The sequence below is a fragment of the Camarhynchus parvulus genome, chromosome 4A, assembly GCF_901933205.1.
Source record: "Camarhynchus parvulus chromosome 4A, STF_HiC, whole genome shotgun sequence".
NCBI classification, from domain to species: domain Eukaryota; kingdom Metazoa; phylum Chordata; class Aves; order Passeriformes; family Thraupidae; genus Camarhynchus; species Camarhynchus parvulus.
Window position 1 is genome coordinate 14606486 of NC_044600.1, and position 24898 is coordinate 14631383.

The 24898-nt window shown below is 36.3% G+C and overlaps 1 protein-coding gene across 1 annotated transcript in view; it reads left to right on the plus strand.

Annotated features, from left to right (window-relative positions):
* Window positions 1-23971, plus strand: part of LOC115914702 (leucine-rich repeat and calponin homology domain-containing protein 2-like) — a 39126-nt gene extending 15155 nt beyond the window's left edge. Inside the window, exons 4-22 of the mRNA XM_030967367.1 lie at window positions 104-209; window positions 312-448; window positions 674-807; window positions 936-1023; window positions 1310-1421; window positions 1734-1831; window positions 1938-2005; window positions 2235-2339; window positions 4024-4101; window positions 7502-7570; window positions 8899-8947; window positions 10026-10142; window positions 12073-12117; window positions 12516-12566; window positions 13618-13675; window positions 14332-14444; window positions 15564-15701; window positions 15999-16076; window positions 17103-23971. Of these exons, the coding sequence (XP_030823227.1) occupies window positions 104-209; window positions 312-448; window positions 674-807; window positions 936-1023; window positions 1310-1421; window positions 1734-1831; window positions 1938-2005; window positions 2235-2339; window positions 4024-4101; window positions 7502-7570; window positions 8899-8947; window positions 10026-10142; window positions 12073-12117; window positions 12516-12566; window positions 13618-13675; window positions 14332-14444; window positions 15564-15701; window positions 15999-16076; window positions 17103-17222 (1764 nt within the window). The 3' untranslated portion in view covers window positions 17223-23971. The remainder of the gene's footprint in view (window positions 1-103; window positions 210-311; window positions 449-673; window positions 808-935; window positions 1024-1309; window positions 1422-1733; window positions 1832-1937; window positions 2006-2234; window positions 2340-4023; window positions 4102-7501; window positions 7571-8898; window positions 8948-10025; window positions 10143-12072; window positions 12118-12515; window positions 12567-13617; window positions 13676-14331; window positions 14445-15563; window positions 15702-15998; window positions 16077-17102) is intronic.
* Window positions 23972-24898: the final 927 nt, after the last annotated feature.

Below are 24898 nucleotides of genomic sequence, written 5' to 3' on the forward strand. Positions count from 1 at the left end.
CTTTTCTTTTAATAGTATGCTTTCTAATAGTTTTGATCACAGTATTCCTCTGTGTAATTTCATTTAAGATGTTCAGTTGATTTATTAATTATATCTTTCTTAGGATATTAGCTGTAATGAACTTCAAGTTCTTCCCCAGCAAATAGGAAAATTGCAGTCACTTAGAGAATTGAACATAAGAAGAAATAATCTCCATATGTTGCCAGATGGTGAGCTACTCATCTTCTTTCCATTGATGTGGGCAAATTAGGCAAAGTGTTAAGAAGATAACTGATTCTTTTTTTTTTGTTTGCTTTTTTCCCTGAATGCAGAATTAGGAGACCTTCCCTTGGTAAAGCTGGATTTTTCTTGTAATAAAATTACAGAAATTCCCATTTGTTACAGAAAGTTACGTCACTTACAAGTTATAGTTTTGGATAACAATCCAATGCAGATACCACCAGCACAGGTTAGTATTAAAGCACACAAGTACAGAAATTTGCATTAGGATTTTAGAGGAAGCTGTTCTAAGTTATACCAATGATGTTTTCTCTTTTTTTAGCTGTATTTCTTGTATTTCTCCTTTTGGGGTGTTGTGGCTGTAAATGCAGTGCTGCAGGTATTTCTTGGGGTGTATTCTCAGCGCACATGCTGTGTGATTAACACTTCTTTTTGTTCCTGTGTTTCCCAACAGATATGTTTAAAGGGCAAAGTGCATATATTTAAATTCCTCAGTATCCAGGCGTGCCTCAGAATAGATAAAAAACCAGATTCCTTGGATCTGCCATCATTAGGCAAACGAATCCCCTCCCAGCCACTCACAGACAGGTGAGTAGTGGGGGTTTTGAGTATAGAGAATATATATTGAAAAAGATGTTTATTTTCTTATGGAAAGTAAAACTATTGTTTCTTTCATTCTTGTGTGGGTATTTTGTGTTTTATTTTTCTTAATGTAGCATGGAAGACTTTTATCCCAATAAAAACCATGGACCAGATTCTGGCATTGGAAGTGATAATGGGGATAAAAGGTTGTCCACTACAGAAGTGAGTATTTTTTCACTGTTGAATTTGTAATTTCTGATTTTTTTAGACCTTTTTCCTTTGTATTTTATATCATTTGAGAAATACCTCAGCAAGTTGCATTTATTATTCTTTCAGTATGTGTAAGTTGAGTTTAAACCCTTAGACTGCCATATCAAACACAAATTATATATTTCTTTACCATTTCTGGTTAAGGTTGATTCTAATTAATATGATATGGTGGGAATGTAGGAAATCATATAATACCATTTCCATGTCAGTTCTGCACTAAATGTGAGTGTCTTTGCAGCCATCTGATGATGATACAATCAGCCTTCACTCCCAGGTATCAGAATCAACAAGGGAACAGACATTAAGGAATGACAATCATGTAATGGGAAGTAAACTGGATCCACAGAAAGGTAATACCACTTGTGCATTTGTTGTTTTAGGTAACAGAGATACTTTGCTCAGGTAATCTAATGTAAGAAAATGGCACAAAATGACAGAATCAAGTGTTGATACTGTATTTTCATCAGTTCAGAAAACAATGTAATAATCACAAGAGAAAAGGCTTGAGAGAAAGGAAAAAAATTACTTCTAGCTTAGGAAGGCACAATTTCTATGTTTTATCTTTATCTGACATTTTTCATAAGTACTTATTTCTCTCAGAATAACATTTGATCAAGAAAACTGTTTTGATGTTTTTCCTATTCTTCATAAATCCTGCCTAGACCAAGAGACATTTGACTACATTGATCCCAACGCGGAGGAGGGAGCTCTTCCTGAGCAGGGAGATGCACAGATTGGCACCCTGCTCTCCTATGTCAAGGTACCAGAGACTGACAAAAGAAAAACTGTTCAGTAGCCTTGATTTTTTTTCCTTTTTTTTCCTGCCTTAATTCAATTCTGCCTTTTTTTTTTCCATTTTGTTGAAGGAACGGGGAAAACATCCTGAGAAATCCCAGAAAATAGAACAAAATGAGTACTGGGGAGATGAAAAAAGGTAAATCTTCATATTTTTTGAGTTGGTTTTACTAGTAGTGGCAGGGGTGACAGTGGGGTTTTTTTTAAGCTCCTTACATATGGAGGAAAGAATTCTCATACTGAACAGAGTGTTCCTCTTGGACACAGAATAAGCTTACAGGAAACACTGCTTAGTTACTGCCATAATGAGCCATTTCTGTGTCTTGCTTCCCTGAAGCCAGGCAAGTCACTGATGTTTAATTTTTCAGACTTCAGAAAGAACAGCTGCTGGCTGAAGATGATGATGAGCTCAAAGAAGTGACTGACCTGAGAAAAATAGCAGCTCAGTTGTTGCAGCAAGAACAAAAACACAGGTAGAACAATATCAGTTAAAATAACTTCAGTTACAATTAATTTATTCTTTAACCTCTCTTATACCCAAAAGTTTTTGACACCTTATTTTGAGAACAGTTTTGTCCAGCTGCTAAAGAGTGAAGTGACGGACTCTGTCAAGATATCAGTCCTGTGTTCTTGTCTAAATTACACAACCTCCCTACAGTTTGTTTGTGACTGGTTATTTTTATTCAGATACAAGCTGATTTAGGTGATACTTCCTTCAGTCAGTATCCTGTGGACTGAAGGGGAAATTTGTTTTTTACATTATTCTGTCAAATCTATGGATAAAAAGAAATAATTTCTATGGATGGATGAACAATATATATGGATAAAAATAAATAATTTCAACTGCCTGCCTTTCTCTGCTTCATTATGGGCATCTCAACAGAATAATTCTTGAAAAGGAGCCATGGAACAAGCAGCAGATTAAAGGAATGTAATAGAACAAGTTAGCAACTGTGTAAAATGAAGAAGAGGAAGGAATAGCTAGAGCCACATAGAAATGGCCAGGCTGGCATAGGAACAGTTTCTGTTCTGTCCTTCAACAAGCAAGCAAATGCTGTAAGGTACTTCTAGAGTAAACTCCTCTGAGAGGTGAAAGTTGTGTTTAATAGTAGTTCATTAACTAAAACAGTTCTTAACACTCATTCAGTATCCCACAGTAATAGATGCAAGTTTATACCAACTTAACTACTGTGTTCTTTTCTTTCAAATTGCTGTGTAATTATGAGACTCTGCTGATTTGCTTTTAAGATGGTTGAAATACACATGAAGCCCTCAGAGAAACTGAGATCCCAATACTATGAATTGCAGGGTCTTAAAAATTCCCCAGCATTTTATATTAGGTAAATATAGTAACAGTAGTATGCATGTGTGAAAGATAAAATAGGTTTTGCTTAGAACTCCAAGCCCTGCATTCAAGAATTGGTTGTTGTTCACAGGGAAGCGAAAAATAAGAATGAAATCTTAATGCCAGTGTATTCTCAGTACCTAAAGTATTGCAAATAAGGCCAAGAATGCATCATTTTCTCCTTTAAGGAAGAGAGAATGAGTGTGTTTGATGGTTTTTATGTTGCATGAGGCTCTTGTTTGATTACGTGTTTCCTGGTTATCTAATCATTTGAAATGCCAAGCCGCTCCTCTTCTGAAGTAACTGCAGCTTGAATTTTACTCATCATATGTTGTTGTGTCTTAATGCAGTGGTCTTGCTAATTGTTCTGCTTTGTCTTGAATGATGCAGATGTGCAATCTTAATAGTTCTTAAGTTTTATTTCTTAGTTTAGCATTTATGTTTTAAAGTTGGCTTATGTATCTTCAGATACATGAGCTCAAAATCTCCTCTAATAGAAAATTTAGCCTTGCTTTTTAATCTGTGGGGTTTTCTAACTGGCAATAATATTTTTTAACATTTCGTGAAGATACTTCTATGCTTATTTGTGGAAAATATGGTCAATCAGTGAACAGAATCCTCAGGGAAGTTAAGCATCACAAAATAACTCCTTACTAATCACTTTTCTGTTTGTTCAGTGTATGTTTTTGTAATATTATGCAGTCTCCTCTCCTTTTGCTCGCTATGCTAATGACTTCCCTGTGCTCTCCCATCAACCTATCCTGCTTCCTCCTTCCGTCTTTGGCTTTGGTGTGCATGAAATGTGAATTCAGACGAAGGCCACTGAGCTATAGAACTTCATTCAGTGAAAAGCTCTTCCAGAGGACCAGGGCGGCAGGACGTGCATCAAGGTATAAAGAGTTAAAGTGTGGACAAAAGAAATGCTCTTGGCCATTTCCTGAACAAACACAGACTTCAAGGGATTGACTGAGTTAGCCTAAGAGGTTTTGTTATCAAAATCAGTTTGTAATACGTTCTTTGTTCTTTAGGATGAAATATTAAGTAAGAAAAATATTTAATTAGGCAATTCTCCAAAGAGCACTTTGAGTCCAAACCTAAAAGCTTTTCTTTTTCTTTACGTATACAACCTCAGATGCAGTACCTCATGCAAAGTGGTGCTTTCAGTTTTTTGGGATTTTGTTTGTTTGGTGTTTTTGCGTTGTTTGTTTGGTACTTTGGTTTTAAAGTGATCATTTTCAGAGATAATTTGTTTTGCATTTGACCCATGGTGGAAGTATTTGCAATAAACAAACCTCACCAGTAACATAAAATTGGAGTATGGTGTAGACTATACTCAAACATGTAGGTGTTGAATGAAGGGATTTCAGACTTGATTGCCTTATAAATTGAAGTTCTGTAATTTAGTCCGGATTCTCCTTGTCTTTTTCAAAAGACAGCAGAGTAGTTTAGATTAAATAATTTTCATTGATTCCAAATGAGCCTATTTGAATTTGCGTCACAATTAAGTCTGGGTTCTTACCTGGCAGCAGTGATTTCCTAAAACTGTCTAAATCCAGAAGACACAGCTTCAGTCACAAAGCAGAGCCAGATGTGAAGTCAATGGACTGCTCTGGAACAAGTTGAAAATAATTCATCTTTGTCTCACTGCACAGGATTTCTTGTGTCTTTTTACACTTTAGAGATTCATGGTAGTACTTGCTTGTCTAGACTTGAAGATAGCTAACCTTAAAATAACACTACCATTTTCACTTCATTTGTGTCTGTTAATCATTGTTATGTTTGCACAAAATCTGACAGTATAAGTGGCTGAGAAGAGATTCCAGTCTTAAATCCTGAAACTTGATAAAATGTTTTCCAATATCTTTGTTGGTCTTGCCATTGCCTTTCTCTCTCATCTGGTCAAGCACTTTGGAGTAGATGCTGTGCTTGCATAATATAGAAGTAGAATATATAAGTTTGTGGTGCTGAGTAATTTAGATTTTTTAAATTGTGTGAGTTTTAGAACCCTTTCAGAAGATTAGTTCATGTGCTACCTCTGTAACAACAGAATTGGTGTGATTTGTAGGATCATAAGTAGGAAATGAATTGCAGTTCTAGCTCAGTTATCCTATGCAAGTTCTTAGTTCATGAATCAGTCAGATGTCAGTAATTGGCCTGATAATTGACCTATACAATAAAGATTTGGGTTTAGTAAGTGATGGCATGAGTAACAACAGTTGCTGAAATTTTGGACCATCAACACCACACTTGAGTGTAACTTCTGAACTCAAACTACTTCTACTTTCATGTTACATACTCTGCTTTGCATTGTATTTCCTGGAAGACAGTAATTAATGTGCCTTGCAGTGATTTCCCCTGACCCCCTTTCAGCTGAACAAATTATTTTGCCAATTGTCTGCAATTTGGTAAATTCAGATTAATTTTATTCGTTATTTTCTTTTGTTAAAAGCTTCCAAGTTCATTATTCCACAGGAAATTGAGATTTCTATAGCTGGGCTTGCAACATGTCAGATACTGAACTTGCTGTTACTTCCCCATCTATATTCTTCAGTTTTTCAACAGGAGCTTTCAAAAATTATTAGCTTTGTTTTAGAAAGTATAAGAATATACTTTGTTTAAATAATTATAGTTCATGATGAACTCAGTCATTAATTATATACATGTTGCACAGAAGTAGTGAAAAGCAGCTGAAAAGTGTGTGTATATATATGTTAGAATTAGCTTCAATAGTTTTTCCTTGCATTTCATAGAATAAGTATAGAAAAGGAATAGCCTGTATTATTTACAATCATTGCATCTACACTACAGTGTCAGTTTTAGTGCAGGTGTTGCATCAAACTGAGTCTAATTTTTTTCTTTGCTTATAATTGTTGTCTGCTACAAAGTCCCACTGAATTTCTCATTGCTTTCAGTTGAAGACAAAGCCAGTTTATATGGGGGTTCTCTGTAAAAAGTAATGACTTTTAAAAAGCGTGTTTATATTCTGGATTGACAACCCATGCTCTGAATATTTTTTTGGTTACAATTTTTTCAGGCTGTAGTATAAATCAGTCCTGGAGTGCCCTCTCAAAACTTTAGTTTCTGAACACAAAATAGAGGAGGCAGATGCTACAGACTGAGTGCAGCAGGCATTTACAGGCTTAACTTTTACAGGCTTTAACTTTTACAGACATTTACAGGTTTACAGGCTTAACTTCTCATAATCCCATTAAAGTGAGGGTCACACAATGAGAGGTTTATACTGCAAATGAGATTACTGAGCTCAAAGTTATCACAGTAATCAGGGAAGTTTGATTGAAAAATCATCAGTCATTTAAAGTAAATGGCTGTGCTGCACTATGTATTGGTAAAGGAATATAAAAAGGGGTTACTGTTTTACTTTCTTCCATGAAATAGTGGTGTTCTGGTTCTTAATACATTCTAGTTCTCAATAGAAGTCTGTATAAATACGCTTCCATCATTCTTCTGCCCATGAATTCAGTGTCAAAGTGTAGTATTGCTTCAAGAGTTCAGAATTTTTCACTTAAGTTCAAGGTGATGCTTACTTGAAAACATCAAATTTTAAGTGTTACTGATAATTTTATTTTTAACGCTTAAAACATCCATAGTAGCTTGTATCATTTTCCTGTGCACACACAAGCATGTGGTATGTGTTTGCTTCAGATAAAAACACTTTTCTGAATCTCTGTAAGTTCAGGCTTTTTTGGCTGTTTACCATTTAGAAGAATGGAATTTCCATTAAATTCTGCATTAACATTTTCATTTAGCTCTTAGCCTGTGTTTCTCAATTGCCACCTCACCTTTTTACCTTCATTTCCTTTGCACTTGTGATGTTTCTTTCTCAGCCACCTTCTCATCTGCCCCTCCTGACTGACTTTTTGTGCTCAGTCTGTCTCTATCCTTGCTGGTCTGCTTTAGGTTGACTGTCTGTCTTCTAATTGTAGGGAACAGTGGGGCTTTTTGTAGAGAGCAGCATCACTTTAGACAGGTGTGAGATCAGTTGAAATAGTATCTATTTAGGGAGAAAAATAAGAGGAGACTTCATTTTGATTTATCACCAAGTTTTGCTTCTTTAAATACAGAACTTGAAATACTTCAAGGGCTGGAAATTATACTCTTAATTCAAATGGAAGCAGGAATGGGCTTGGATTTCATATGTGTACACATACATTTTAGTTTTATGGAAGGTGCCACTTAATGTTCAAAACTTTTTTATTTACAGGAAATGTGATGCAGTGAAAGTAACATATTCTAAGAAAATTGTTTCAAATACCTTTTTGTTTTCTCTAGGCTTCTTAATCATTCAGTTTCAGTAAACACAAGGAACAGGCCAAAGCAGCCAATGGAATCTGAAAAATGGTATTGATATACTTAAATATATCACAGCTTTCAATCTTTTATTACTTTCATTTTTGTTCATTGTGTTACTACTGCCATCTTCTGTCATAATGCTTTTAAAAGCTCATGATGAAATTGAAGCTACAAGAGTAATCTGTTCTTGAGCTTTTTCTTTCAGATAAAAAAAAAATCTGTTCTTCTGAGCATTTAGGAAAGTAGATGTCATACAGAAACAAATTTGTAGGTTTGATTATGACAGCAATTCATTTGTGTTTCAGAGCTCCAATTCCAGTGTGGAAGGTTGTAGCTCCTCCCACAGGTGATGGTGCTGTGCAGATGTCTTGTCCTGTGTTACACAGGGTGGCACAGGAACTGTGCTTAGGCATCTAAATTTTCCTCCTTGGCAGTCCTTTTGTGCTCTTAAGAGCTGTTGGAAAAGCATTGCTGGGAGTTCAGCCTGCAACACCTGTATTGTTTATGGAGGGTGTGTTACTGAGGAATCTGCTGTCTGCAGGAGCTGCACTTAGGCTTTTCTTTGAATTAAAAAAAAAAAAGCACAACACCCACACACAAAACAAAGAAAAAAACCCAAAACAAAACAACAAACCCAGAAACCATCAATAATCAGAAATACCCAAAGCCTTGCTTTTAGGGAATTGGGACATGTCCAGACCCACATGGGGAGAAAAAAACTGGTGGTGCTGGGTAGCAGTGGGGTGGGAATGGCTCTGTGCAGTTCAGCTGCACCTCAGGGGAGCATCTTGAGCCAGTGCAGCTCCTTCAGTGTGACACATCCTACTCTGCTGTCTCCCCTCTCAGTGGTGCCTGTGGTTTTGCAGAGCTGGCTGCATCATGTGCTGTGCTTGTGTGACTCCTCCTGCAGCTGTTACCTGGAACCTTCCAGGCCTTGCTTACTTACCACAGCTTCTCTCTGAGCTGCTGTCACCTGTTCAAGTGTGCACCTCTGTTAGGCTTCTTTATTAGAGGGTAATCCAGGTAGAATTAAATTTGCCTTTTCCTTTTTTGTTAATGAAACAGGCAGTTCGGAGACTTAAAACCCAAAACAAACTAAAAAAGTCAAAAGAAGTTTTATCTGAATAAAGTACTGTAGTGTGGAAGACCCCATGTCAAGTTATGTTAAAGGAGAGTGAAATATGATTTCAGATTTTAGTTAAGTGGTCATACTTTGAAGCCACATTGTGACATCTTACACAGATGGCAAAAAAATACTGTAGTGCTGTGGAGAAGCCACTTTTTAAGGATTCACTTTTTTGTTATTTTCAAGTAACTTGTTTTAAAGTACACAAAAAAGTACTATATTTCATAATGCCTTTCATCTTACTTTTTAGTGTTTCAACAAATGAAGTGAATTCCTCAGTGTCCCCATACAGCTGGCAGGTAAATATTCAAATGTAAATGTGGGGGCTTTATATTGGAGTGATTTTGTTGTTGTTGTTTCCTTGATTTTGTCTCTGTGGCAGAAAACTTTATGCATTTGTATGGTTTGCTTATACAGATAATTCTTGAAGGTGTCTTAATTGTGGTGGAAAATGTAAACCCTTTGGGGATCTTATGCCTCAATTTGACTTGTTTGTAACAGAGGCCTTTTGTTTTAAAAGCATTTGGTACCAGCTTTAAGGTCTTGAAACTAATGAGGCATAAATTTTACTTTCTTGGGTTTAGTATGTCTGTCCATATAAAGGTATTGCCTCACCATAATGTTCAGTTTGGTTTTTAGATGCAGCTTCTAGATGGGTTGAAGTATGAAGTATTTCATTAAATTGTAGAGAGTACCTTACTATTTCAATCTAGTATCTACAGTTATCTACAGTTGCTTTAAATGCCTTCATATTCTTGGAAGAAGAAATGGAAATGTTGTGGTACCCTTAAGAAACAGTCCATTCAGATTGTCTACTTTCAATTTTCATAAAGTAGGCAGTCATATTTATTTATTATTATTATTTAAGAATCAATCTACTTTAGCTGTCTCCTCAGTATGTATTGCATAATACAATACTTTGAAAGAGAGATTTCTCTTCCTGCTTGTTGGGGTGTATAATCTTTTAGATAGAAACAGCCAACAAATGCTCCAGCTGTCTTGTTGTAGCCATCCTTTGTGTGATGAGAATTCACAGTGAGAAATTAGATGTGCTAGTGGCTAACCACACTTGAAACTGGTGTATTTCTGGCAGCTTTTGGTGGTTTCCCAACCTACCTACAAAATTAGTCTCAATGCTGAAAAGTGTTACTTTCTGAAGAATTATTTCATAGGTTCTTTTTCTTCCGTGAAATATATTTTAGAATTGGAAAAAAATGAGTGGTTTCTACCAGAATCAGCATTAAGACTGTTAGACTTTCAAGTCATAAAGCTAGATTGAGGCAGGCAAACAATTAACAATTGTAGTTCATAATAATTTGGGCTAATACACAAGAGAGATGCTTAAATTTTACATAAAAGTATTTCTGACTATTACAGCCACTGGAAAACCAGAAGGATTCAGTGGATGAGCAGCATTGGCCAGAAACACAACCAATAATCTGGCAGAATGAAGAAAGAAGGAGAAGTAAACAAATTAGAAAAGAGTATTTCAAGGTAATGGGGGGAGTGAGGGTGGGTGACACTTTGTTTTTTTAATAAGAGTAGAAGAAACTATAAAACTAAGTAAAGGTAGATCCTCAAAGGTTGTGATGCTTTTAAATTTGCATGTAACATATAATTTTTTATTTTACTCTTTTGATTAATATATATATGTATGTATTTAGGATAATTTGAGAGTGCAGGAAAATCGAGAGGAAAAAATTGATCAAAGTTTATCCTTCAGATAAAAGAAAGTAATTCATTATTGTTTTCTGCCAAAACCAAAAACTAATCTTGTCATTGGTCCTTCACCATCTATTTGGAGGGATTTTTATTTAGCTATTTATGTACTTATTTTTAGTGCAAAGAAAAGATACATTGCCCTTTTTTTGCAGCATGGTTCTAGGAATGGTTTATGCCTTTTGAGTCTCATGGCATTAGTTTTCATTTCAGAAGGAACATTTTCAGTGTTCCCTTGCTGCTGTAGTGTGCACCCTCAGTCAGCAGGTGCCAGTGTCTGCTTTCTGCAGAGCAGAGGGGAAGTTCTAGCAGCAGTGGGAAACGTTTGTTTTGGGCTAAGTAGAGAAATAGGAGAGCTCTGAGCAGTGCTAGGTTGAATTAGAATTAAATTTGTCACTTATGAAATTGGTTTCTTGGGTCTTCGCCATCAAACATCTTTGTGAAATGCCAGGGAACTTCAAAGAAATTAAATTCTTTATGAGAACAGAGCATGCCATCCATCTCAGATATATTGTTGTGATTACAGAAGCTTTTTTTTTTCCCTGAAGAGATTATGGAGTTGTATCCTCTTTCCAGGGTTTTCATCCTGAAATTAATTTTTTATGTGGCATTGGAGGAGAAAAAATCTTCTCAGTAAAACTGAATTCAGTTGTTTGCCTGGTTAAAGAGCTGTGCTACCGCTACAGAAGTGGTTGCTCATAACCCAGCAGTCAGTTGTGAGCTCTGTGATGGGAGCAGATGCCTGAAATCACATTACACACAGCTCTAGATGGGTCTCCTAAGTGAATTAAACAGCCTGTAGCAGTAACAGACAACACTGTTTCATAGTTTCATTTGCAAAACCAAGGCAATAAGCCACTGAAACAGCCTGTTTGCCATGGCAAACTGGGAAAAAAATAGATACCAGTGCTGTTGTGAGAAAGCAGTGACAATACAGTTGTCTCTTGCTTAACCTGCATTTGTGTCACATCATGAGGAGGAGTAGCCTGGCCACGTACACCCCACAAACTTGGACTTCTGTAGTGATGGTCTCTTTAATTCAATCTGCATGGGGCTCCTTTACTTTTACTACACTTGATCTGTAGACAATGAAATACATTTATTTTTTAAATACCATTTTTGTAAATTTTTTCCTTCAGTTTCTCCACTTCCTGCATAATCAGGGAAGTGGGACAGTGCTGAAGGCAACACACAACAAATCAGACAGACCTGTGGGTAAAGCATTGTCTTAAATACATAAAAGGATGTGATCAGGCTTTGAAGTTTTAAAGGCAACCTTAATCTTTTCTAATTTAATTTTTTGCAATGTCAAGTCAATCTCCTGAAGTGTAAGCAATCTTAGTCACATAAAACATATTACAAAAGCAGCTTTCACAGGTTGCATAATTTTTTCTAAGAAATAATGCTTCATGTTAGCAGTTGTTAAGATCTTTTCACTTGGATCAGCTGTCACATGCAGAGTTCACATTATGAAAGTGTTTAGTTTTAAAATGCACTTATCTTTTCAACTAATGAAGATTTTGTCTTGCCTAGAAATGTCATGTTCTTTTCTGGTTTGTTTCTTTTTGTTCCTTTGTTTCTGTGACATGGCCTTTTTTCTCAGCAGCTTCATTAGTAATAAATAACATCTGAGTGAAAGCAAGCCTTTTAGTTCAAATGAAAACCATGCTTTCATTTTAAAGTAATAATTGTGTGTGTTTTGCAGTATAAGTCTTCCAGAAAGAGTTCAAGTGGAAATGAAAATGATGAGGTGAGATGTAGTAATTGTTGGAAATATTAAGAAATAAATTTATTCGCTTGTCTTTTTTGAACAAATTAACTTTGCATTCCAAAACCATAGCAGAAACAACTATTGTACTACTTTATTTGAAAAAAATGATCATGATTGCCTGCTGGGGAACAGTAGGATGTTTGCTTGCTTTGGTAATAGCAAAATTAATTCACCTATCAAGCAGAAGTGATGTAAAACTAGTATTTGATGCAAACAGCCAACAGTGGTTCCTTGCCTTACGTATTTTAAATTTAGTTGCTGCCAGTTTGTAGCATACTTGATAAATGTTACATGTCTCATGGATTTCATAATTTCATGTTTCTTGTTAAATCATCATTTTCATTTTTTATAATTTCATCTTTTTGATTTCTTTTTAGCAAGACAGTGATAATACTAATGTGTCCCCACAGTCTCCTGTGTCGTCTGAGGTACAAGTTTGTGGGTTTGTTTTTCATTCAACAAACATTTCTTTGTGTTCATTGCTGTCACCAGGTTTTCATGTAGATACAAAGCTGTTAGTTTCCTTTGTAATTACAATTAGAAGTATTTCATCATATAAAAATTAAAAAAGAGACAGAAACTAGTGACAGATATTACAACTTGTTTTACCTTTTCAACTCTGGTCTCCACTAGAGTTCTTCTTTTTGACTGGTGTGAGGAAAGGTGCATTGCTTTGTCTCCATTATGTTTCCTGGTGAAAATACTAATGAAACAAAAACCAAATTTGCCATATTTGATAGGCCTTCCTAGGGAATACTGCTCCTCAGGGCACATAGTCACTGAGAGGATTTGCAGTTTATGGTTTAGTACTGTATAGATCACCAGAAACCCGAAGGTGGTGACACTTCTCGAGGAATTTCATCCTTCTCAGTACTGGGTGTCACCTTTTGAAGCCTTCCAGCTTCATTCAGGGGTGGCTGTGCATGGAGTCTCACTGGGAGAGCACTGCACTGCTTAGCTCAAAGTAAAGCAAACATTATTAACATTTCTACCTCGTGTCAGTGAGGAGCCTGAGACAGGAGAATTAAAACCTCTCCCAGAATACACTGGAATGAAACAAGGTTATCTCTTGTACATAGCAAGATACTGAGTGCATTCCCTTTTCAGATGGTGAAATGATAAAAACCTGGTCTTCAGAGTTGGAAGTAGATATTTCTTAAGAAATGTTTTGATGCTAAATATTAGAAGAATATTTGCATCTGCATACAGCTGGCTTAAACTCTGTTCACAGAATGATTTGCAGTAGTTTGAAATATTTTTAAAATACGTTTTAGATAATCTGGTGCTGCTTTCCTTTCTCATTATGATAGTTTGTAAGGTTACATTAATTCAATTTATTTTATCTTGTCCTCTTCAAAAGACTTTCAGTTAAGCAGAAGGACTCTCCTTAGGCAAGAATAATTTAAACAGTATTTTGATGGGAACAAAAGTTCTTTCTTTTAATGAGTGGAAGAAAACTGACTTCATCTCTTTTAACAGGATTATGAAAGGACAGATAGTAACACTCATGGTCCATTTGGTCTCAAACCAAGGTCAGGTAAGCTGATGTTCTCTAGAACAGTGTATTTACTTCCCAGGCTGCAAGAGGCACTAAGCATAGCAGATGTCACCGTACAGCAGTTCACTCAATTTACTTATCACTGCAGGGTACTGGGAAAGGCACAGACAGCTGCTTTGGCAAGCAAATAATTGGAAGCTCCTCAAGTTGCAGAGTGATTTGTTTGGGATTTTTTTGTTGTTTTTTTTTTTTTTAAAGTTTTTTTCCCCACTTCTTTATTTTGTGCATACTTAGTCATTGTCAAAGAACAGGGAAACAATACACAATTGTTCTTGTAGTTTAATGGCTTAAAGGCTTTATACTTGATTAAAAATAAACACAATGCAAATACTTGCAAAGCTAGATTGAGATTCTTGAAGAAGTGCAGATGGAGTTGTATGTCCCATACTGATACTTCAATATTGAAGTCACTTCAGTCTCCATATTTTTTAATTATCCACTTACACTTAAGTCAGATGATCTCTGCATTTTATTTGAAAGATGTTTCGTTGGGAGCATCTTTTCTAGCAGAATGCTTAAATATATTTGTTCTTAAAAATTCTGCATTTTTTTCCTGTTTTTATCCTCGGTTATAGATCTTTAGTTTTTGAATGTTTTCAATCTGAATTCTGAATGACTTCCCTCCTGTTTGACAGCTTTCATCCGTGCCTCGCGCCAGGACTACAGTGCAGTGGATCCTGGCTTTACTATGAGGAGGAAAATGGAACATTTAAGGGAAGAGAGGGAACAAATCAGGCAGCTTCGCAGTGTAGGTACCATCATTCACTCTATGGGTGCAGTGCATTTGGTTTGCTCTGTTCCACATTTAAATCTTCATTTTAAAGGCCTCCAAGTTGTTGCAGTTGTAAAAGGGCATCCCTGTAGTGGTATTTCTTCCTAAGGAATTTCATGTAACAGGCTACACTGGTACTTGTTTGGATCCAACCAAAATACCAACTGGGAATTAGTTGGGGTTGTTTTCTTTCTAAAAAACAAAGTGAAATGAGTTTTTTTTCTGAGGTTTTAAATTTTCTAGGGACACAATAAATCTGCTTGTGTTTGCTATTGTTTGACCTGAGATCTGAAGAAAAATTATTACTGTTTTCTAAATGGCCAAATGCTTTTTGGGTGTAAAAAGTTGCTGCAAATTTCATAATCCTGAAGGGGATCTACATTTCAGATTTCTAGTAAATTGTTGTTTGTTTTCAAGGCATTTAGCAGTTAGAGTTAACTAAATCACAGCTGCTTTGCTTTTCAGGGCAATGCTGAATTGTGGTGTGACTTCTGTGAAGGATGTTTGTTTGTCTGGTTCACTTCCTAAGCAGTGAACTCTTGTTGTTGGGCTGGGAAAAACCATTGTTTGCCTTCTCTGTTTTGCAACACAGCTTTTCCCACAGTTGTGTTCCCTTCTTTTTTTATTCTCATAAAATCTTTTTTTTCCTTCTCATAAAAGCCTGTATGGTTTCAACTCACAGATTCTGCCCATTAAGCACTGATCACATATTCAGCATAACATTTCTGTCCTTAAGTTCTGTGCTTTCCTGTTATGAGCAGTAGAATGTTGTATGGGCTTGAGAGCTGTGTATTCTGGTCATTGTTGGCAGAATGTCTTTCTCAATGTATGTTGTTGTGTCATTTAAAAAAGCCCCACAAAATAACATAAAACACAAGAAAAACCCAACAAAACAAACAGAGGAACAGGCCCAGAAACACAAGGCCTGTAAGGAGAAAAGGATGTTTATACTGAGTAAAGCATAAATTTATTCTGTTTATTTTACTTTAGTATTAAAATATTCCTTTTAAACATCTACATGCTTTAAAATACCCTGCTTTTAAAATTAAAAACTAGCTAATGTTGAGAGTAACTTACTTATGGCCTTTTTCCTAGAATCTTGAATCCAGGTTGAAGGTGATTTTGCCAGATGACATTGGAGCAGCGTTGATGGATGGGGTGGTTCTTTGCCATTTAGCCAATCACATAAGGCCACGTTCTGTTGCCAGCATTCACGTCCCATCGCCAGCAGTGGTAAGGCATCAATCATTTCTCTCATTTTTGGTACATCTTACATGAAGAGAAGCTTTTGAATTTCAATATTAAACATTTTGAGTCATGTTTGCTGCATTGATTTGCTACATTACTCACTTTGGTTTTTCTTGGAAGAAGCATTAAGCGAGGCTCAGAAGTTTAGTTTAAGAGCTATTTTCTTCATACTGAGTCTTCACAGAATGTGTCTTGTGTTTTAGTAACTGTAAGTGAATTTTCATCAGAAATATGCACTCCTTCACGAATGTCTGATGAAGATTTAATGTCCTGTCTTCACAGCCTAAACTCAGCATGGCAAAGTGCCGAAGAAATGTTGAAAACTTTCTTGATGCTTGTAAAAAATTGGGCGTTCCACAGGTACACTAATTACTTTTTTGATAATATTAATAACCACAGAAAACGTCAGCAAATACTGAGGTTGGGGGGTTAGGGGAACTTTGTTTAGGGAGCAGTAGTGATTATGATATGGACCAGAGAACTTGAAGATCTGAACAGAAATTCCATTCCAGGCTTATGGGATTATTTGAGGAAGCTACTTTATGGGTTTCTAGGCAGTTCTTAATAGTAAAAATAACACTGACCTCCTTGTAAAATATATTGTCATCTAAACAAAGAAATGGACTTGAGTCTTGTTTTGTCTTGTCTTTTTTAGCATGGCTGTAGTTGCAGCCCATTACTTGTGCTTCTGTTGCCCAAGTGTATCCTCTTACTTCCTTTTATGAGGAGAAAAAAACCTAAAGAAGAAATTATTTCCTGCATATTATGAGACAGAAATTCCCTTGATCTTCTTTAGTGAAAGAAGAAAATTAGCTGATAGATTTAGAAGCTGGTTTACTGCTCTGCCATAGCTTCTCTCATGTGGAGCCACAGGTTATTCAGAAGCTAGTGCTGAGATTTATCCTGTGAATTACTTGTACCGTCAGCTGGCAGTTGGGAAGATTGTCCAGCTTGTGCTGAATTTTGGGACTGAATGATGACTTTCTTGGAGAATGGTTCATTATTGAGTCTATCAGCGCTTCTAAGTTATCCCAAGAGAAAGATTGGTAGTAAGTTTGCAAAACAGGGGGAGAGAAGACCACTGAGCCAACAGCACCCACCAGCTTGTTTTTCTCTGCTTATGAAAAGAAAGTCCTTTAGTTTAAGAATTTAGCAGTCTTTTATGCATCTTCTGACATCGTCATAGTTTAACACTTCAGACAGATCCTAACTGTAACAAGTTTCTGCCCATTCTGTTGCTGGGGAGAACCACAGGGACATTTAAGGCCTGAGGTGTTTTCTCTGCAGGTGTCTTCCTGACATGTGTGTGGCTTCAGAGAATGTGTTTGTTACCTGCCCTGGGGACAAAGGCATGGAACTGGTTAAATGTCCTGTGTTCTTTTGCAGGAGAGACTTTGCTTGCCTCATCATATTCTGGAGGAAAGGGGTCTGGTGAAGGTTGGCCTCACAGTTCAAGCTCTGCTTGAGTTGCCTGCATTGAAAGTATCTCAGCTTTCTTCCATGTGACACAACTTGTTGGCAGCTAGACAGCTTCCCATTTGCAGCTCTGTTATGGATTGCTCTGAGGCACTGCAGCCTCCTACACAGGAACACCCAAGCCATCAAAAACTAAAACCTGTCCAGATGCTGTAGAGAGCCTTACTTTGGAGCTGTGTGTGAAAACCTTGGAGTCAGTTCACAGTTAAAAGAACATAACTATTTTTTTTTCTTTTGTAATTGGATGTACTAAGAGAATGTGGTGGCATCAGGTTCTCCTTCTAGTTAAGTTAAAAGCTGCCATTTAACATCTCAGTGTTAGAGTTAAATGCTGGATTTCTTTTTTACATTGAAAATGTTGTTTGAATTACTTTTGAAAGTACAAAGCACACCCCCTGTCACTTTAATTTTTTGAGTCAATCATTTGATATAAAGATAAGTCAAAAATGTAGCGATGGTATGATGGTAAAATGTGAGCAACTGATCACTTGTAATCCCCTTTCACTCTCTGAAAGCTTAATATTTGCGTTCTAATATTTGTTTTTTGCACTCCTGATTGTAACTTCGCACTTCTAACATTGCCAGTATTGAGTCTGAGTGTCTGGTGATTACACAGAACAGGATACAGTGAGAAAAGGACACAGTTTATTGAGTTTTTCCAGTCTTCTAGGTTGGTGCCAAATATTTTTTTTCAGTTGTACTGTAGATTGTTTACCTGTGAAGTGCCTGTGTAATAACTCTTAATAGTCTTAAACATTTTTGAAGTTTCTTTGTTTAAAATAGATACAATGGAAATTTTTTAATATTTTAATAGTTTTTTTGTAAAATCAGTATGTGAAGATTTAAGTAATACTTCACATTTTTGATGTTGGGTGTTTTTAAGTTTGTTGCACAATTTAATTGTTGTCTAATAATTAGAAAAGACTGTAAATACTTTTTATTTATGCTATTTAATTTGATAATACCTAATTACTTTTGGTTTATTGTATTGTTGGACAAAAACAAAGTTGTCTACTTTTCTTTCTTTGGGACAAGCAAATACACATGATGAATAAGACATGAGGACTAGTGATTCATACAGAGTAATTTAGGACATTTTGATAAAACTGCCAAAATCTCAGGTTTATGCTGTGATGTTCAGGATTTTGTGTAATATTCCTCCTGATCTCACATGACATTTTTACAACAGGTATATCCATACTTTAGCTGGGAAGTATCAGTGTTTATCTTTTTAGCAGGGTTTATTGTGTAATTTCCATGAGTGTGGCATTAGCACACAGGTCAGTTTGTACAAATGTCACTGTGCTGAGACATTGGATCCATGGATAAATGTGAAAACAAAACATTTCCACTGTGGTGTTCTTTTGAAACTTCTGAGTTCATGTATTTGTTTGCTTCTGAACAAATCCTTGGTGTGTTGAACCATACACAGTTGAGTTCTTCTCCAAACAAGTTGCAAATAATTTCATCATTTTGCCAGTAGCTCTGTTTGTATTAGTTTGTTCTCCATGAATAGGTAGCTCAATTAAAAAAATGTTTTGACTGCCACAGATTTTCTATTTCAGGCTGTTATTTTCAGTTGAGGGATATGTTTGCCAGGCATGTGACAAGATTTGATTCTGTTCTTTCAAATTGACCAAGACCCTGTGTAAGATAATTCATTAAAAAATGAGAGAGGAGTATTGACTATTTTACTGTAGTCTTATAGGCAATAGCTGACAGGAAAAATAACCTTTTTCTGATTATAAGGTTAAAAATACCACTTATTTTTAAATCCATTGAAACAAGTTTGTGTACGTGTAATGGCTAAAATCCGCTATCGTTCATATAGTGTTGTCTTTAAAACACAGCTTATGGAGAGGCTAATGTATAAATTACTTTGCAAAGTCTTAGATATAAATCTTAGGTTAGATAAATATGTGTTTAAAGAAACTGGATTGCTTTGACATTTGAAATACTGAATTTCAAATCTATCTCTAATTGGTTCTTGCATCTCTTCTAATGGTTATTTTAACACCTTTATTTCTGTTTTCATTAATGTCACTATCTGAAAAGTCAAAAACTAAAGAAAAAGTTATAATTCACTAAGCAAAATGCTTGCCTGCTACATTTAAAAAACCCAGCCACTCAAAAAGAATTAATCCTTGTCTTTCATTTCACTGTCGTTGCTACTACCGGAGCAAAGTTCTAGTTCAGTGTTAGCCATGGAAGTGCTAACTATAAACTGTCACTTTGTTATCTGAAAATTGATCTCCACTGCTATTTCCTTGTCATATTTGAAAATATTTTCTGATCTTAAGGTAACATTTTTCCTTTTGAAGTAATTTTATTAAGTTACATCACGATGTAAACGTTAAGAATTCCCTTGATGTAGCAGCTGCTGACTTGGGGTTTTTCAAACTCCTTAATAAGTTGAAAACTGGATATGAAACTTATGTACTCATTTTAAACTGAAATCTACTAAAACAATTTATTTTTTTTTAGTACTCTGCAGTTCTTCCCCACAGACCTGCTACCAACAGTCTTGCTTTGCCATTCCTTGGAAATTATTATGGCTGCCTTCTTGCTGATAGAGAAGGATAATCATGATTCTTCCAAGGCTTCTCTTTTAGCATGGCAAAGATTAAAGCCTTCCAGTACCCTTAGGAGCAGTCTGAGAAAAGATCCACTGTGCTTGGATGAATCTTTTTCTCATCTCTAACTGCTTTTACTACTAATAATAATCTAAAGCCTTGCTAACATTGGCTTGTACCATTGTGATTTCTTTAACAGCAATTTCAAAAATGATGCTCAAAAGAATTTGAATTTGAAGTTTTCATTTCCAGGAAGCCTGTGGAGATAGTTATGTCTTGTCTGTACAAGAATTTGCATATACTCTGTTCCTTTTTTCCTTTCCTTTTGATTCCCAGCATCTTACTTTTGTTCATTCTCAGATCTAGTGCATTCAGGTTGTTGGTTACTCTGGGCCACTTCCCTTCTTCCTCTTGAATTTTTTAAAGAATTTGTAACAGTGATTCCAGAAACCATGCTCCAAACATTTCCAGTGTTTGAGATACCCATTTTCAGTTTTGTTTAGGATATAATGCCATTGCTTAGTACTTGATACACCTGATAGGGTAGGTAAAAACAGAGGCCTGCTCAGTTCCCGTTGCATTCTTTCTGTTTTCACTTACAATGTGAAGAAAAGTCAACATTAAAAGCTTTAGGAAGGTGCATTAAGTTTTCCTAATAAACTTGGCAATAATGTGGCATGAACTGTAAATTACAGAGTGGATCAGCATAGTGACAAGGCTTCTGGCCTTGTATGGTTTTTTTGTGTTTTATGTCACTGCATGCAGTATGTCACAAGTGACTGATCTTTCACTTGAGCAATAATGTCCCACATATGGTGAGGTCTTACAGCAGTGACAGTAAAATAATTGTTGTGAAGTGTTGTGTCTTCCCAGAGAGTATCTCAGAAATGCTTTTCATCTGTTCTCTAGCACTGCTAATCCACTGTGCTTACTGGGGCACTGCTGGAGATGCAGAAACCATCCAGACCTCTGATCTGGAGTCCTTCCAAAATCTAACCAAGAACTATGAGCATAAAACAGGGAGGAATGGATTTGAAACAATAAACAACTAACATGAATCAATTTTTTTTTTTTTTATCCTAGGCTTTACTGAAGTCAAGGCAAGTTTTACCCTTGACTTCAGTAGATTCTCACCTTTTTGATTTGTGGAACACCTGAGCTGGAGACCATAGCAAACATGGCTTAAACTTGTTTGACACTAGCAAATTTTAGTGTCAGACTCTTGACTAAAATAGTGACCTCTGGTAAGTCAAATGAAGTTGTAAAATGTTGTGTGGATTCATTTAATAAAAAATTTCTGATAAGCCAAACAGTATTTAGATGGTAGGAAAAATTACATTGAAGTGAGGTGGGAAGGTGGTGTTACCTCAATAAAATTGTAGGTGAGGACAACCATTAGGTTTTTACTGCACTAAAAACTTCACTTCAAATACCATATCATTTAGTGGCAGTCTCATCAGATTTTGACATAAATCTGTAGCTAAATCCAAACAAAAAGGAAGACATTTATTTTCGCTAAAATGGAATTTTATATGTCGTGTTGGTACTGAAGAGAAGGACAAAGGTCTGGCTCTTCTTCCCTTTGCTGATTCCTTAAGTGTTTATTTGAAAGGCTGGTTCCCCTGATTTCAACTGAAAGTAGCCTGTGGGAGTTTTTAGCCCTTCTGCAGATAGGAGATGTGGTTTGGTATTGGCAAATCAAATGCCACTTTTCCCTCACCAAATCAGGCACATGTGTCTGTGTTTCTTTTAGAGGATCTCTACATGAAAAGCAAAGTAAATAAACACACCCCAACACACACAATTTGGAATTAAGAAAATGTTATTAAGACCAGCAATGGGAAAGGCAAAGTAGAATTGTAAAAGCAGAGAGTGCCCTGAATTGATTTCACAATGAATCACTCCAGGAAAAGCCTTCAGTCTCAGTAAAGAAGTTTGTGTTCTGTAGCTGAGGGATGAGGATCCTGGAGGGCATGGAGCTTTCAGTAGAGCTCAGAACAACAAGGGATTTGCCAGCTTTGTGTTCCCAGAGCCCATTTGGTGTGGCCAGCTGTGTCCCAGTGTTGCAGGAAGCGTGGCTGATGGTGCAGAGGGCACTGCCCATGGGCAGGGGACCTGGCTGGTGCCACTTGTGCTCCCCTGCCTTTGTGCCAGTGATGCTGTGCAGGACAACTGCTGACAAAAACACCTCCTTGCTCCTAAAGAGATGCTGCAACCTGGGCAAAACCACCAGGTGATAATTTGAGAGTAACCACTGATAGATATTCAGCAATATTTTCCTATCCCCAGCAGTGGGTGATGCAGTGAGGCAGAGGATGCTTTTGCTCTGGGAACTGCAGACCTTTTCTGACTGCAAATGGCACCATGGCTCTGAAGGGGTTAATGTGTGCATTTCCAGGAGGAAATGCAAACAGAACTGCTGGGTTTGTTCCATATGCCACACACTGGGTCAGCTGTCATTCATTTACAGACAGAGGGACAGGTGAACTGCCTGTTCTTAATGAGCAATGTTATGGTACAGGTTTGTTTTGGAAAATATGAAGGTAAATGTCTCTTTTCCTGTGAAGAAAAATTCTCCTAATCTCCACTGCTTAAATAGAGAATATATGTGATTAATTGAATTTTAGTTTAAACTTGCCACCGCACAGAAGCAGTTCTGACTCCTGTGTTTGTTACATAATAGAATGCCCTTTGCTTTATTGTCTTTAAGTGTTTCACATATTACAATTTTGCTAACATACTATCTTGAAATTGTGGTTATATGAAGTGCTTGTTCCCTCATTTGTTTTGGCCATTATTTTTTCACCATGAGAGGCAAAGGGCAGCAAAATTTCTGCAACTGCTTGGTCAGTTTTAGGGAAGGCATACCAGTTATCATAAAATGACATCTAATCTATCATTGTTAGTTCAAATTATATATAACCAATTGCATTTTCAAAAAAGAATTTTCAGAGTGTTTTTTATATTTTAGAATCCTAATCTTAAAACAAGGAAAACCAAAAATTTTTTTCATGGCTACTCTAGTATCTTAGGAAATTCTAAAGGAGAAGAACAGCTCGGACTGATAGCAATTAAATTGTTTTGGAAAAGTTTTGATTTTGGCAGTGTTAAATTTGCAGTTGAACTTGATCCATTTAAAGTCTCTTCCAACCTAAATAAGTCTATGATTGTAAGGCTTCAATGAGACCAGAATTTCCTTCCAGAGTTTTGTAACTCAATTACTGCACAAAGTCAGTCATTTAAATTAAATTCTTGGCACTAAGGAGGGTTTCCTCATTTCATTCAAAGTTAAGTGAAATAAGGCAAACATAACCTTTTCTATCTTAGTTTTATGAAGGCGAATTGTAATAGAGAATATTTGGAAATGCCACAAGGATACCTTTTTGCTTTGTTTCATTTTAAAATGAGTGAACCAGTGCAATGTTTCCAAAATGACTATATTTGTGTAGGGTTTGGTTGTGCCATACCTGGCACAGGCACTTGCAGTTGCTGTTCAGTATTAATTTGTATTCTGAAGCTGTGCAGGACTGTGCTCTTCACATGGAGCTGCTGATGCAGTTGTGTGATACCTGGAGCAAATCCTGAGTGTTCCTGGCAAGGCTGACATTCCCAGGAGGAATACACACACAGATGTAGTGAAAAAGGGTGGGTTGGTGGAATACATTGGGAGTAATGTGAATACTTTTTACTATTGTGGAATGTCTAGAATGATGAAAATGTGATTGCTTTACAATTCTCATTCAGTTGGTATTCAGTTATTTTATTTTGTAACTTGTGGTTATGAAACTCAGAAGATGCAATGTAACCAAATGGTCAACCTGTAAATGTGTGCAGGATGTGGCAAAAGTAGTTCTGAGGGCACAGCAGGAGAGTGATCCTTAAAAATAGATGCACAAGTTGTGTATATACTTGCAAAGTTTTTGATAGTGCATTTCAATTGATTTTGCATTTCATGTTCTTGTAAAGTGCATCTTTCATACTTTTGAAGATTGTCTACTTGTACTATACTGTATTAAGCCTTTTTTTCAGGATTTCCATTATTGCTGGAGCTTCCAACATACATGTTTCTTTTGAAAAATGTTCTTACTGTTATTTGTTTTTGTAAATAGTGTTTTGTATTAAATTTGCATGGATAAACCCCACATTTCCAAAACCAGTGTACATACGCTGTGTATAAAATACAAACTGTTTCATAATTTTGATGTAGTCAAGTTATTCAATTTGATTTCATTTCAGTTTATATATTTGTAGTAAATAATGAGAATTTGTTGTATGTTCTCTCAAATGTCTGTGTTTTCATTTTGATAGATAAGCGACCTGCTTCATTATGTCAGGAAATACATCCTCTGACAAACAAAAAGAAAGCTAACTCCTGGTTCAGGGAAGTAGGACACATCCACATATGAACTATGTTGGGATTTTGGTTTTGACCAACAGTGGTGAGAATATAAAGGATCAAGTTGCCCTCACTTGTAGCAATCTTTATACATTTACACACTTCCCTGTGAGAACCACCCAATGTCTTCTCACATTTATATTTGGAACAACATAGATTTTTGAGTCTTGCTAATGGTAACCTTAAAGCAGCACAGAAATTCCTCCTGACAGAGGTGATCTGCTTCCCTTCTGTTCCCTGGGCTGGCTCTGGCACTAGCACAGATAATTTGTGTGGTTTGCAGTCATCAATTGCTTGATCCAGCCTTAGGGAAACTGAACTGCCAGGTTTTGGAGCTGTAGTTAAGTTGGGTTATTCAAATGTAACTTAACAGAGTGTTTTATAGGACCAAATTTATTTTACCTTAATTTCTTTTAGATTATTTAAAGATGTAGTCAATTTTATTATTAGACCTGAATATTGAAAATAAATACTCTGTTTTGAGAGATGTTTTTCCCTGTGAGACCTTATTCTGCACCTGCACACACCCAGCTGCTCTTTGTTTTCTGATGAGGCACATTGGCGACAGTAAAGCAGAAACTGAGGAGCAGCATTCCAAAGAAAGTGAACACCATTCCTTGACAAAAGCATCTCAGCAGCTGGAACTGTTTTCTGCAGTTACTAATGATGGGTTTATAGGTGAAATGTTCTCAGTCTTGTTTAGTTTTCAACTCTGAAGAAAACTTTCCTCTTATAAA